This window comes from Epinephelus fuscoguttatus, linkage group LG11, assembly GCF_011397635.1.
Source record: "Epinephelus fuscoguttatus linkage group LG11, E.fuscoguttatus.final_Chr_v1".
NCBI lineage: Eukaryota > Metazoa > Chordata > Actinopteri > Perciformes > Serranidae > Epinephelus > Epinephelus fuscoguttatus.
Genome location: NC_064762.1, coordinates 22,143,464 through 22,159,150, shown reverse-complemented (window position 1 = coordinate 22,159,150; position 15,687 = coordinate 22,143,464). Strand labels below are relative to the sequence as shown.

Here is a 15,687-nt window from a genome sequence, read left to right as displayed (position 1 = left end):
AATATTGGATGAATTAAAGGATGAACAGTGGGATATATATAAAGTCAAGTCTCTAAATCTTTTGTTAATTCTAAAGCTTTGTGGTTGTGCTTGACTTGCTGTGGTTTTTAAATGCAGTCATTTTATTTTTAAATAAGGAACACTTATTGTCTAGCTTGTTCAAATTCCTATCACTATTCTTATGTGAGACTTGCATTTTAAAAAGGAAGTGCAAGCATTAAACCCTTTTGCAATCACTGGTTAATGTGGATTTATCAGTGTTTTTGTTTTACACTTTCTACTGTTTGAGAATATTAAACACTGGTTTACAATCTGTTATAAAAAAAAAATCAATTTTATTCAAATGTTCACCAATACAAAAACAAATGGAGCGCATCCTCACAACTTCACATCATTTTCCCCCTGTTCTGAGCTCATTTTCTTATAGTGGTTATGACGCGTGTGCTTTTACAGCTGCAGGGATGTCACCATCCAAAATATATTCTGTGGGTTTAGTCAGTAGACACATTTCAAAACGATAACTAGGTGCTTTTTGAGATGGTCTGAGGATGAGAATATGCCAACATTTGTCAGGAATGTGATAAGGAAAAATAAAGACAAAGTCTGAAAAATCCACAGAAACAAATTGAAGTTGTGTCAAAAACCCTGAATAAATAACCCTGTAAAAAAGATCACATCCTTGTAGTTATGCACACTCTAAAGTCCACTTAACCCACAATCAGTGGCCAGATTTCACACATTAGAGACTTCAAATAAAGACTACTCTTCCCACAAAGTGTGAGGTGGTATGTTTATAAAGTAAGAGTAGGACCAAGAGACCTTAGCTGGTAACGCAACAATGGTCCTGTCAGCAGTTTCCTCTCACACTGATTTCATCATGGTCAAATCATGACAGACTGTATTTACACGAAAGCACACCGACACAGTCAGCACCTGCAAACAGAGGGGAGTCGGACAAAAAAAAAATGACATGACCTGAACAACTGGTGCAGATGTAAGAATGAGCAGAATCTGCAGTTGCAGTCTGTAACGGACATGTCGCTTTGTTTGGGGTGACATAATTTCACTACACTATTATACACAATGTATGAAAAGAAAACAGTTGATCTTCATTCACTGGTTGTTTTTGCTTATTTCACCAGTCCAATCTTCTTTGCTTCAGTTTCATAGATGAGTAGCCTCCACATCTTCACTATGAACACTTCAGCCTCTTCATCAAGAACCTAAAACGAGACAAACAGAAAATGTACAGTTACACATCACGAAGAATGGAACATTTGTTGCATCTCTTCTCTTATCCATACACAGGGTTCCCATACATTTTCATGAATAAAATTTCATATATGTATAGTATGTCGTCCAAAATCATGACAAAGGGTCATAGTATAGTATGTCGGCCAAAACCATGAAAACAGGTCACAGTCTAGTATGTCTTCCAAAATCATGAAAAAACATCATTGTATAGTATGTCGTCCAAAATCATACTAAAGAGTCATAGTATAGTATGTCGTCCAAAATCATGAAAAAACATCATTGTATAGTATGTCGTCCAAAATCATACTAAAGAGTCATTGTATAGTATGTCGTCCAAAATCATGAAAAAACATCATGATATAGTATATCGTCCGAAATAATGAAAAAACATCATAGTATAGTATGTCGGCCAAAACCATGAAAAAAAGTCACAGTATAATACGCTGTCCGAAATAATGAAAAAAATCCATCATAGTATAGCATGTCGTCAAAAATAACGAAAAAGGGTCATCGTATAGTATGTCGTCCGAAATAATGACAAACATCATAGTAGTATGTCGGCCAAAACCATGAAAAACGGTCATAGTATAATATGTCGTCCGAAATAATGTCAAAATGTCATAGTATAGTATGTCGTCCGAAATCATGAAAAAATGTCATAGTATAGTATGTCGTCCAACACCACAAAAAACGGTCATAGTATATGTCGTCCGAAATAATGAAAAAACGTCATAGTAGTATGTCGTCCAAAATCATGAAAAAACGTCATGATATAGTATATCGTCCGAAATAATGAAAAAACATCATAGTATAGTATGTCGGCCAAAACCATGAAAAACAGTCATAGTATAATACGCTGTCCGAAATAATGAAAAAAAAAGGTCATAGTATAGTATGTCGTCAAAAATAACGAAAAAGGGTCATCGTATAGTATGTCGTCCAACACCACAAAAACAGTCATAGTATATGTCATCCGACATCCGAAATAATGAAAAAACATCATAGTATAGTATGTCCTCCAAAATCATGAAAAAATATCATAGTATAGTATGTCTTCCGAAGTCATGAAAAAATGTCATAGTATAGTATGTCTTTCGAAATCATGAAAAAACGTCACAGTATATTTTCAAAAATCATGAAAAAATGTCATAGTTTAGTATGTCGTTAGTATGTCATCTTGAAAAAAGGTCTAAACATGTCAGCAAACCTAAAAATGTCATGTCATAGCATGTCATGTCGTAGAACAGTATGCCTGAAAAATGTTATTGTATAGTGTGACTAAAAATAGCATAATATAGTATGCAATAAAATGTCACAGTATGTCTAAAAATGTCATGGTACACCCAAAAAGTGTCATAGTATAAAAAATGTCACGTCACATTATACCTTAAAAAAATCATACTACAGTCAGAGTCGTATAGTGTAGTCATATAGTACTGTCATGTCATGTCATGTTATAGTATGCCTGAAAAATGTCATTTCATAGGACAACAGTATACCTGAAAAAGGTCATTGTATAAAAAAGTGGCATGGTATGGTATGCCTAAAATATGCCATGTCATTGAATAGTTGCCTGAGAAATGTCATGGTATACTTTCTCTAAAAAATAGCATCATATCATATGCCACATTTAATTCTGAGTGACAATAAACTGTTTTAAAAGTCTTAAACTTAAGTTGCCCTAAGGTGTAGGAACCCTGTGTTAAATGAGAATGTTTGTGACCCGGTTGGAAACAGTCACGCTGAAGAACTCAGCACCACCGAAGCAAACTTTCTCAGGATCTATCATTGATCATGCACAGCTCTATTCTGTGACTTGTAGATTCAGCCATGTTATTTCTCACATACTACACTATAAGAAATGATATATTTTGATGAGAAGTAAGAGGGTTAACACCAACATACCTTACCTTTACATCATTTAGTTATGACAAAAAATAGAGAGCCGGACTGCTACCATGACATTTACATAGTCAACATGAACACAAAATGTGAGGGCTTACTCATCTGCTACATTACTCACCATAGCAACATCATCCAAGATACTCTGTGGCATACTGTGAGCCATCACCTGGAGAGACAAAAAAACAATGGGGATCATTTCAGGTTTCAGTTTCCCTTTAAGTCTGAGTGAATTCAAATATACAGACACCACACGATCAATACCTTGGAGCAGACAAAGTCCACTAATGTCGCCTCTTCCTCTCCAATGTACTCAATAATCTTTTTATTGATCCAGGGCCGGACACGTCGCTCCATTAACGTCTATAAAAAGGACAGGAATGAGGACACAGGTTTTGTTTTAGAAGTGGTACTAATATCTGAGTCCATTTCCAAACAACTTAGAGTATGTAACAGACATTAGGCAATTTCTTTTTTAATATAATGTTCTAAATTTGCTTGTCTGCTTAAAACAGCTGAAAAGACAACTTCAATGTAATACAGCACATCCTTCATGTCTCCTCACCGTGTCCACCATAGACCAGTCCAGCGGGTAGGAGAACAGCTCAGGCTTTGCTGTGGGAATCTTTTCTATCAGGCTCTTGATGTGTTTGCGTTTCTCCTCCGTGTTGGCCCCCTTTATGCTGGAGAGCCCAGCCCCGTCCACCCCGAGGCTCTTGTCGTCATCGTAATCCAGGGGCACCAGCTTCCTCTTGCGAGGCTGTTCATCTGCCTCTTCGTCATCGAACTTGTCGAAGACGCTGTCCACGGGTAGCTTCTTCCTCTTGCCTGTGATGGGTTGACTGGGGCTTCCTGTGGCACCTGCTGAGGACAAGGAGCTTCATGAATACTGAGTTCATTTACTAATGATAAAGTTCACCTGAAGTTAGACAGATGGGATTACTTGTCTATTCTGCAGTGATTAAATGTCACAGAAACTATTCAGATTCATTTAATGTTGCAATAGTTACATTTTTTTTCTGCTGCTGCTCTTTTTATACATATGATAAAGAATGCTTCATAAGTTTTTCCACTAGAATGGAAGTACATGTGGAGAGAGAGCATAACTGTGGTGTGAGGTGGGTGGTTGTTAAAATGATGGATGTGGATGTTCTATCACACAAGCTACTGACAACAGATATGCAAGCTCTGCATTCTGGTCCATGAGGGCGACTATCTGTGCACAGATGTGCCCCTTTTTTGGATGTTGAACACTGTAAATCTGCAAAGACTTTGTCTTTGATTTACACCAGTACATTTAATACATTTAAACAGAATGACTACATGTGATTTAGAAGGACATCTGGCGATACTATGGTAGTTTAACTTCACAATTTGCTTTATCAATCAATGCAGTTTAGTCCCTTTTTTGCCTCCTCTTACATTGTGGGCTGCTGCTTTATTATGGAGCACAGCGCTCGGCTGAATCAGTGAAGCACTGCTGTGTACTAAGTAACAACTGACATGAATTCTCAATAAGAGTCCTGTGAGCAGGGCTGCAACAGACAATTGAATTATAGATTAATCTGCCAGCTATTTTCTCATTTTTCTCAAATACTCAGTTTAAGAATCTAGAAAAACAGTTTGGAAATCTTTTAGGACACTGGATTAAGGAGAGTGACTTCAATGATAATTGAAGCAGCTGCAGATTAAATTACTGTCTAAATAACTGGTAGTTTTAGCTCTCTGCGCAAGCGCTCCATGCCTGTCCATGTCACAGCGAGGACACATTTCTTTCACTCACCCAGTTTGAGACTGAGGCCGATCTTTGGCCGGTTTTCCTCCTGCGGCAGGGCCTCAGGGGGCGAGTTCTCGTGGGGGATGATGATGCCACAGGGCGACTCGTCCCCGGGCGTGTTGGGGGACGCGTTGCCACTGGCCGACGACACTGAGGGCGCTGCTGTGATGGGCCGCATTGTGGGCTTCAAGCACGGTTTTACATCAGGGTTATCTTCATCATCGTCAAATTCATCCTCCTCGCCCTCCTCCACCTCGTCGTCTGAGTGGGCGGGCCGTGCGCGGGGTTCTACTCTTTCCGGTTCCTGCCGGCGTTCCCGGTGCTCTCGTGAACCCCTGTGGCGTTCCCGTTTCTCCTCGGGCTCTGGCTCCTGGATGATGGGAGGTTGTCTCAGACGCTCCTCCTCTTCCTCCTCCATCTGGACCAATAAGAGGCAGATATGCAGAAGATTAACACCCAGTCAGTGTTGAACACATGAAAAGGACAAGAGACGATGAAAGGTGGACACCACAGATGTGCAGAGAGGCAAAGAGACTCGGATGATGAAGTGACCTTCACAAAGACAACAGGCAGCACACACACACTCACCACAGATACAAAGGCAAACACACACATTATTATTGAGCACAAGCATACCCTGCGTAGCTCTGCGTCTGGGTTTGGATGTCCCTCGTCTAACAGCCTCTGTCTGATCTCCTCCAGCTCCTCCTTCTCTCTCTTCCTGTCACGCTCGTCCGCCTCCATCTCCTTCTCTCGGTCTCTGAGACGCTTCTGCAGCGCACTGCCCCTAGGGGTCACACCAAAAATAACAGCCTTCAGAACAATAGCCGTAGCTGCAGTATTACATCTGCTACTACAAGTCAGATCTGGGTCACACAGCATCTGCTGCCACTTCTCCTCATATATGTACATGTTCAAGTGCCACATAGCTCTGGTTTATCACACTGAACAATGAAATTAATGCTGTAATGTTCAGACTTTATGTGTTTTGCTCAAATTCACAACAATTCTGACACTGACTTGATTAGACATCATGATCACACATTTGCAAATTGAAGCTTTTAAAGGGTGCATAAGAGATGTTAAATCCCATTAACAGAGGACAATGTGTTTTTATTTTTGATTGACAATCTGCTTAATTAAAGACAGCACTCTGGCATTTTTTGTTGCTCACCTGTAGTACTTGGGGTCATCTCTGTCATCATCGTAGTCTTCAAGAAACTCTTTCAACCGTTTGCCCTCTTTCACCTAAAGAAACACAGGACCACGCTATTTCTTCAGGATGATAAATCTACTTCTGCTCACAAATTTTATTGTCTCACTTATTAAATAAAATCATATGAACACAAAATTAATCACATGAATGTCTCCATCTTGGGAACACATTAACATATGCACATTTACTAATGCATGTTTTATTTAAAAAGGACACTTATCACTCAAACTGTATCCAGAAGGACATCTATGTTTGTCCTACAGTAGAATTAAGAATGATTAATGATTGCTAGTTTTAAGATAAACCTAGGTAATATTCTGGTTGTGTTCAAAGTTAAGGACACCTCTTATGAACATCAGTGGTCATTCAATGTGCTCTCACCATTTCTCGTCTGCGCTCATCCTCCCTCTCGGCATCCTTGGCGTAATCTCGTGCCTTCTTCCTCTCCCTGAGCTCCCAGTTTTTTAGTCGCTGTCGTCACAACAGTGTCAGGTGAGCCACAATCAAACACAATCAAACACAATCATGTTCCATCAAATCAAGCGAAAAGAATAAAACGTGTTGTTATTTTAATATAAGCATCACATTCCTGGTTCGCTTGGTTGTCTCATTTGGACATAAGGTGCAATTATCTCTTTTCATCTTTAATCTTGAGGGGATCCCGAAAATTTTTTAACATCCTCATTTATTTTATGAATCATCATTTTGCATCGTAACTGACGTGGTGTATAGGTGCCCAACAGTTAATTTCTGCATCTATAAAATATGACCCGTTGTACTGCAAGATCGTTAGCAGAAAGCAGTGTACATACCGTTTCCTTTTGTTACGTGTTTTATATGGACACAGCCCATGTAACCTCCCTGCCTTCCCTACCTCCTGATAGGCTGCTTCCTTGTCTCTCAGTTTCCTCTCCAGCTTCCTGCGTTCATACGCCTCCTCTTCATCTTCCTGGTCTCGTTTCTTCTCCCTGTCTCGGTCTCGACTCACCTCTCTGCAAAAACAGAATACATTATCCTTCAATCTAAACTGGAACCAACATATAGAGTTTAAGGTAGGGGAGAGATGGGAGGATGTCTATGGAGCATGGGCTGTATCTGCCCACAGGTTTAATCAATCATGAGTGAAAATACTTGTGTGGGTGTGTAGGGGCTGTTAGAAGCTGTGAGTATACAATTTCAAACATCTGTACACTTACAACGTTGTCGGCTAATGGTCAGAGCTTGTATTTTGTTGCATCTTCAAACCCAAGAGCAGTACAGATGGCTCAGCTTGCACATTTTCTTTCCAGTAAGATCACAGTGCAAAGATTCATTGCATAATTGATATTGTACAGTCTGACATGAGATTGCAACCAAGACATTATTAGACCCGTATCACATAGTGTGACATGCAATGGCACTACAACACTGCTGTTATTGCACAATGTATGGGGCCCTTTTAAGTGAGGGCTCTAAGCACTTCCCATGCTGCCATTAGTTTCGCTCAATATCAATGAAAATCACTTTAAACTTGCTCCTGATAGATAATCTATCACAATCAAAACTGGGCTGATTTTTCCTTTACCTGGATCGGCTGCGCTCGGGGCTCCTGTCGCGGCTTCTGTCCCTCTCCCAGTCTCTCTCCCGCTCTCTTTCTCTGGTCCTGCGGTCGCGGTCTTTGTCTCTGTCTCGCTCCCGTTCACGCTCTCTTTCCCTCTCCCGTTCCCTCTCTCGCTCCTTCTCCCTCTCGCGGTCCCGCCGCTCTCTTTCTCGCTCTCGTTCTTTTTCCCGCTCCCTGCGTTCCCGCTCAAACTCCAGTCGCTCCTTCTCCCTCTTGTCCTTCTCTTCTTCTAGTTTCTGCAGAGCAAAACACAGACAGGTTCAGCCGACGCCACACGAGGTTTGGTGAGTCTTCTGCAGTCAATTTGCTACTGTGCACAGATCAAGTGGTTTCCAGATTTTGAAAGGTTTCATACAGGAACATGCCCTATGCTAATCAGTGCAAAGAAGATGCTGGAATCCTAACTGGGAAAACCTGGAAGGACCAAATAGCTCTCCCTCACAGAGAGACAGCTTCATCATTCATCTAAAGCAGTACGGTGTACTGCATCAAACTTGCACTATTAACTACAGTTTAGCAAGAATGTAACTGGAAACCACTTCAATGTTCAAAAGATCTGTGGAACATGTTCAACTTGAGGCATTCATAACGAGAAAAAGGCGCTGCAAAAGACAATGCTTTTTCTCTCCTTAAGATTCCTCCTCTCAGCACAAGAAAAACAAAAACAGAAAACAGGCGTCAGTCGTTTGTTGAACTAGTTGTTTGTGACTTACAGGTGTTGAACTATGGATTCAGCCCTTCGCTGCCCCTACAAGCCTTTTAAGTTAGGCCTGGGAGGAAAGCAGGTCACACGGTATACAAGGAAAAACGTTATGGGATTCTGTCTTGCTTAAGCATCATCATCATCATTATCATCATCAGAAACAACAACCTTTACTTCAATGGGTAACATGTCATTCGGTAATAAAGAAAATGAATATAATGAACATCAGTTACATTTCTGCACAGATAAATGAAATTGTAGAAGCGGTCTTACCCCTGCAGAAGTCTTCAGCAGCTCTTCTCGACTTATTACAAACAAGCACGCACGCACACACACATCCCAATTCTGCCTTTACGGGCATTACACACGAGGCTTTGAGTGTTTTTAGAGTTAAAACAGAATCTGACGCTCAATGAGAGAACTGAACACAAAGAAACTAAATGTGTATTTCTATAACTTTTAGGGCACTTAGTTTGTACAGTGAGCACAGCAGTGGAGTTAAATCAATTTTATATAAATCACTGAACTATATCGCAGTCATACGCAGCCACAGGCGGTCAGCTGGTCTTTAAAGAAACACAGTAATCTAAAAGCCTCGGGTGTAATGCAGCTCAAGGGAAGGAAACTTATGAGACAAGAAAGAGGATGGAAGGATTTAATTTTAACACGATAACATGACTTTATTAGCTCAGATTAAGTATTAATGCTTATGACTCAAGCTCAATTCATGTCAAGTGTTGAATCTAAAATCTTCTTACTTACCTCTGTAAAGTGTCTACCAGGGCTTGCTGCATAAATACTTGATCCAAAATTATTTTGCTGAATAGCAAAATTATAATCTTGATGTTTTTTTCTTACAGCAGCTGTTTTAGGAGAATTTATTTTAGAAAAAAAATCTTAAAAGTCAGAAATAAACTGGAAAAGGGAAAAGAAACAGGTCTGACTTAAAAATATTTTTATTTCTACGACAACACTGTCAAGTCCTTAAACTGTGCAGTTCGGTTCTTTCCTGTTTTTGGTTTAATCTTCCGACATGATTGCAGGACTTGAGTACTTGAGTTTCGTCCTGTACATTTCTCACTGATCTATCTTGTAGAAGAGAAGAGGCAGAGAGAGAAAGACGCTGATGGGGAGCAAGAGATGGAGGAGAGAAGTCACACGATGACACACACAGAGAGCACGTACCTTGTCAGTCTTCAGATCAGCGTGCTGCTGTGGAGAGGGCGCCCCCCCACACTAGCATAATAAAAGCTACAGCCAAAGTCACTGCAGTGGTTATTGACAAGAGTCCTTGTGCTTCAACATGAACACCATTAAGACAGACCATCATTTACAGAGGACTCGCACAGGTTCACCGACTCAAGCTTTCGGGGCACCGCCAATAATGTCGCAGAATGGAGGTCGACAGGTTGGGAGGATGACTGGTGTTGTCAAATGTTTGGCTGGATAAAGAGCATCACACGCCCTGGCCGACACACACAAAAGTGCAGCGCAGTTGCCCCCATGCAAGTCCTCAAGAGGGGGACGCCCAGTATATGTATATAGTAAATAAAGGCTGATACTTACATCCTATCCTCGTAACTTTTTCCAAAGCTCTGAGATTCATCTTGCTTTAGTCACCATATGACCACTATCATAATGGTGGGGTTTAATGAATAGATTAGCTTTTAAGTAACTTTACATCGTCTCCATGCATTTTTGTGTGATGAATGAAGAATGGATCTAGAATAGTCACACCTATAGGTTTACTACGTTGGTCACAGGTGTCAAATCAGGCCTGAGAAAGGTGACAAAAATACTAGCTGTCTGCCTACTTGTGGTGTTTGAACATTGAACATGAAACATTTCAATATCATATGGGGCAAATTAAGTGTTAAGTTTGGTGATCTAAATTTAAAGGACTGCCAATTTGTAACGTAGTATGCATGTTACTGAGATCAAGAAAAGCTTGGTAAACGTGATGTGCAAGCTCTAGGAGTGAACTATGTGAGCAGCTGCTGTCCAAAACCTGTAATGTCAACTACAAGATCAAAAGAGCCACTTTACCTTGTGGGTGTCTCGAAATTTACTAATTTCTCTGGAAATCAGGTCTCTCTTGTCCTCCTCCATATCAATAGTGTTAATGTCATCCTGAAGAAACAGAAACAAAAAAAATCAAATATCACCTTTTAACATCTGAAGTTCCAAGAAAAGAACAGTACGAGCCACAGAGGCAAAAACAAACCTCTTCTTTTTTCTCCTTTTTTCTTTTTCGTCGCTGGGACTCTTCATCCTGCGAAGGCGCGTTGAGGTCGGCAGCATATTCCCGCATCAATCCGTCGATAGCACCTTTGATAATCTGATCCCTCTTCTTCGTCTCCTCATCTAGCACCTCTTCCTCGTCATCTCCTCCATCTTCAGCCTTCTTATTCTGCCAGTACAGAAAACATCCTAGTTCAGTATCACTGCAATAAATTACTTTATAAAACTCAGATGTGGGCAAAGACTCAGAGATCTGGAACAAGGATAAATCTACTCCTGAGGCAATGAACAGAGGCACACTGATCAAACTCATCACCAGTAATTCACTAAAGCAGAATTATACCCCATTCGCAGTCTTCTTCTTGGCCTTCCACTCGTCCAGCTGAGCTTTAGTCTTGGCATCCACCTTCACCAATAGATTTTTGTCTCCAATCTGCAGGTCGTGAAGCAGCCGCAGTGCTCGCAACGTGGACTCTGGCTCCTTGTACTCACAAAACCCAAAGGCTGCAATAGGTATTGAATTGGGAAGACACAACAACAGGTTCATCAGTGGTCATGTATGGTTTGACGGGATGACAGATACAAATGATCTGAGTAATTTCAGGTTGGTTTTTGTGAAATCATCTTGTGCAGTTAGAGCTGATCATCCAAGTTAGCCATGGATGAAAGTTTTTCCTGACCTAATGAAGCTTGAGTGGATCATGAATTACCTTGAAGCTTGCCAGAGGCTCCTTGGACTCTCTTCCAGCTCAGAACAATTCCACATTTCTATAATGTGAACACAAAGAGAAGAAGGGTTCATGATTCAAGTAGTAGTAAATTTTTAAAAATAAAATAACTCCACAGCAAAGAATTCAGTCAACAGGATGTCCACACAATCTATGGTACTAATATATGTGGCATCAGTGTGTGCAAAAGAGGTATTTGTATTGTGATCTGTAATGTAACTACATCTATTAAAACTTAACCAGGATGGTGGTAAATTTACTTCTTGAAGAAAGGGTAAAGCCTAGTTCACATTACACGATTTTCACCGTGATTTTTGGCGTCGCAGAGCATCTTGAGAGCCACCTTGGGTCGGAGGTGAGTCGGCAGATAGTCTGCCACGACGAGTCCTCATGTGTGAACAAGCCTACAAGCAAGTTGCCCCCTCCTCTGCGACTGGGACTGGATATCTGGCATGCTAGAAAACTGGAGAAGTGTGACACAACTGACAAAGAGCATCAGCCAATTAGAGGTGGGATACGTTCCACATCAGCATGCAGGAGGACGGAAGAAATGTGAGGAGGACAAGCCGCAGGGTTGCCAGGTCCGCTTATTAGCCGTGACTTTGGGCTTGTTTTTTTGTAATGTCACTTACAAATATTGGTAGTTGCGGGTTGCATTTTTTTGGGGCTTGTTTCTAAAGTGGAGTTGCTTATTTAGGCTTGCTCTCTAAACATCGCTTTTCTCTATATATATCCGTCGCTTCTTTTGGGCTTGTTTCCACAGCCCTGGTTGCTTGTTTCTCTCCCAAGATCTGGCAACACTGACAAGCCGGCAAGCAAACACAACAATGGCGCATCCACAGGATCACGGGGGGCACATTGTGTTTGGACATAGGCCCTGGAGGCAGATCTGACTCAACACTGGGAAGGATATACATGCCTTTACGATGTGTTGTCTCCAAGTTAAAAAGCGTAGTTTGGTGACGTCACCGCGTTATCTTGGGCTCTGTCAGCAAGGGCTCGGTGGAGAAATCTTGTGGTGTGCACACACAGGTTGTAACACAGTTGTCGAGAATCCCAATGACAAAAACACGTCGCCACTTATGAACACTCAAAAGATTACGATTGTCTCCGCGATGCAAAATCGGGATGAAAATCGTGTAATACGAGCTAGACTTAACAGAAACAATATGTGTTATTTCAGAGAAATCGTGGACATTTCCCAGACAAGACAATTCATTCTGGATAACATAAATATTACATAACTTGTTATGTCTATTCCATGTTATGTCTATAAACCTTTTCCTGTTCCTTACCGCGAGCAGCTGTCTGATCAGCATGTCTGACGCTTTTTCTGATATGTTCCCCACAAACACTGTAGTGGTGGGCCCACTGTTCTCGTCGCTTTCTTTGGCTCGCAGTATTTCCTTCTTATGGATCGGCGGCTTACTGATTACTTGCACAGACGGCACCATAACCGAAGTGGGGGTCATGATGCCGACATGGACTGGGATCATTGGAGCTCCTGCAACAGCCAAAGGAAATGTACATCAACTAAGGACAGAGCAGCCTGGGATTACATCATTTGCTTGACAGTAATGACTTCATATCTGGGGATTACTGTAATTTACGACACTGTGGGTTGCTCTATGATCTGAGGGTGCTAATGTGAAACCTTCCAGTAACAAGCTCCTCGTGACTAACCCAGTAAGTGCAGTAGTAAAAGAGGCTGTCAAATACATGCATGCTCTGACAATGGGTTTCTTACCTGAGGAGAAGCCAGCAAACTGAGGGGGCATCCCAGGAGGGGGCAACAGCGGCCGGTTTAAATGTGGGGGGAATGACATTCTGGATGTGAATTGGACCAACCTGATGAGGGAGTAGATCATTAGCATATTAGCAGTCTATGTGTACATATGTTAAACTTGCAGACCCGTGTAATTTCAACATAAGAAACACGCTTCAAACACATGCAAATGATAGCTTCTTTTACTTATAAGGACACCGAGGAAAGCACTGCCATATAGTGTCAGTAACGTTAGTTTGGCATACACAACTGACATCGATTTATGACTTTTGCTAGCCAACTGTAACGCTACTTGAAGTAAGCTTTGGTCAGTAAGTAACGTTAACGTTCGCTAACTTAATATCATTCAGCCTCACAGTTGGTGTCTTAATATTCTGTTTTATTGTGGCACATTGTGCTGTAGATAAATAATTCAACCACAATGTATTAGCAAAAAACAGCAGTTTAGCTAGTTAGCTACAGCTAGCATGAAGCACGCTACCCGGCACAAGTAATTGGGCTAAGCTAACATTAGCTCGAGCTGATGTTACCTAACACGCAAAACTCACTTTGGCGGGCTCAATATGAGTCCGGAATGACAATGGAAATGTCCATACATACATACCTAGAATTAGGTGGCGTACAAAAGGAAGAAAACAGCTCTCAGAAGGTTATTAATGAGGAAACTCTTTGTAACGTCCCGTATGTTGGATTAGCACGATGGCTAGTAACCACAGGCCTTCAAAACCATTTGCGCAAGCGCACTACGTACCAGATTACAAGCACGTTTGTTTTGTGCATCGGGACGTGTCCGCTGGGCGGAGCTGGAAAATGTATGTACTACTAATAGTAGTAGTAGAATATTACTATTTCTCATCATAACTTCATAATTGATAAGAAGAAGAATTTAAAAATAATAGTAAACATTATTATCATTATTATTATTTAAAATGATAAAAATTATTATAATAATCATAATTCCCCCAAATCATGTTGCCATTTCAAACTTAAAGTACTTTTAAATGTTGTTGGGTCTTTTTGTTTACCTAAAACTTTTCATACTTATAATATAGAATGTACAAACAAATTGTAAAAATAATAAGGATAGGAGCAGAGGCATTAGAAACACCTAATAAATACCAAGTGTTTTATCTGAGTGCTTTGGTGCATATGACCTATTTGATTTATAATCAATTGATTGGAGACCAGAGGTGAATATTTTAAATTAGCTAGATGTTTACCAGTTTTACTAACCTTGTTAAATCATTTAATCCTGATATAGCCTATATGTAAGAGTTTTTTTATTTTGTTTTGTTTTGTTTTTTTTAAAGTTGACACTAGGGTGAAACCATAGTTTTTTCATGCAGTGGTCAATTTTGAGATATTGGGCTATTTTGCGTTCATAACTTTGTTAAGCAAACTGTGTTCTTCGTTCAGACTAGTGGAAAGAAAACATCCAAGATACACATTTAGGTGTTGTTTTTAGTTCACTTTTCTCTTCTGAAAATAAATGCAAACAGTGCATATGTAATTAGATAATGCCTCATTTGCAAAGCCTATTTAAATATACAATTTCGGAAAACTTGTCATACAAAAAATAATTCTTAAAGGTCCAGCGTGTAGGATTTAGGGGATTTATTGGCAGAAAATTAATACAATATTCATACATATGTTTTTCGTTACAGTATAATGACCTGAAACTAATTGTTGTGTTTTTATTACCTTACAATGAGACATTTATATCTCTTGTTGTTCTACAGTAGCTCAGAACAGACAAACCAACCTCGAGATGAGGCCATTTGCATTTTCACTGTAGTTCTCCTACACGCTATGCACACAGAAGTTTCAGTTGATTGCAGTCTGCCACCTCACCACTAGGTGCCACTAATAGTGCACACTGGACATTTAATATAAGTAATTAGCTGATAAATATGGGGATATTCACAGATGATGAGTGATTGCTATTATCTGAAAAATTACCCTATTCACCTGTAGGCAAGTGTCTTATTTTTGTTCTAAAAATGTATAGAATTTTATGATACATATTATTTCATTTATTCATTTGTCATTTTTATTTTTCTTTCTTTTTTGTTGTAATATGTACATATTAAACAATTCTGTATAAGTTCTTAATCTGGAGCTCTTATTCAATTAAGCAATCTTCATTTTTATCTTTTTTCCTTTCATGTATGATTGTTGTTATTTAATAGGGGAGGTATCTTCATAAGCCATTTTTGGCTTCTGATCTCTCCTGCACAATGTTTTAACTTCTAATTTCTCTTTCCTGTATTTTCTAAGACATGTATGTGCAAAAAAATAAGCCTAAGCCTCATACTCTGTTCATACTGAACCAGAGAGATCCACCTCAGTAACACTAGTATTCTGATTTATATAACATTTTATTCATAAATACATGGTAAAAATGTTGTTGTTTTTTTAATTGCTGTTGACAGTATTTTCTGATTAATGGAGTGATAAAAAGAGATGACCAAAATCCCCTT

At 40.0% G+C, this 15,687-nt stretch overlaps 1 protein-coding gene across 2 annotated transcripts; it reads right to left on the bottom strand.

Moving 5' to 3' along the window:
- Nucleotides 1-319: 319 nt before the first annotated feature.
- On the bottom strand, nt 320-13,957 carry rbm25b (RNA binding motif protein 25b). Of its 2 annotated transcripts, none has more exons than XM_049590775.1 (17): nt 13,812-13,957; nt 13,169-13,269; nt 12,717-12,925; nt 11,404-11,461; nt 11,037-11,197; nt 10,677-10,862; nt 10,499-10,582; nt 7,714-7,985; nt 7,024-7,141; nt 6,531-6,620; nt 6,108-6,181; nt 5,570-5,720; nt 4,940-5,351; nt 3,722-4,020; nt 3,421-3,519; nt 3,278-3,325; nt 320-1,223 (listed from the first exon to the last, which is right to left on the bottom strand). In XM_049590775.1, the coding sequence occupies exons 2-17, from the start codon at nt 13,245-13,247 to the stop codon at nt 1,131-1,133; spliced, it is 2,433 nt and encodes an 810-aa protein (XP_049446732.1). In that variant the 5' UTR covers nt 13,248-13,269; nt 13,812-13,957; the 3' UTR covers nt 320-1,130. The 2 variants fall into 2 exon arrangements, with proteins under 2 accessions (XP_049446732.1, XP_049446733.1); XM_049590776.1 differs by having other exon boundaries at nt 3,722-4,017.
- Between the last annotated feature and the right edge of the window lie 1,730 nt (nt 13,958-15,687).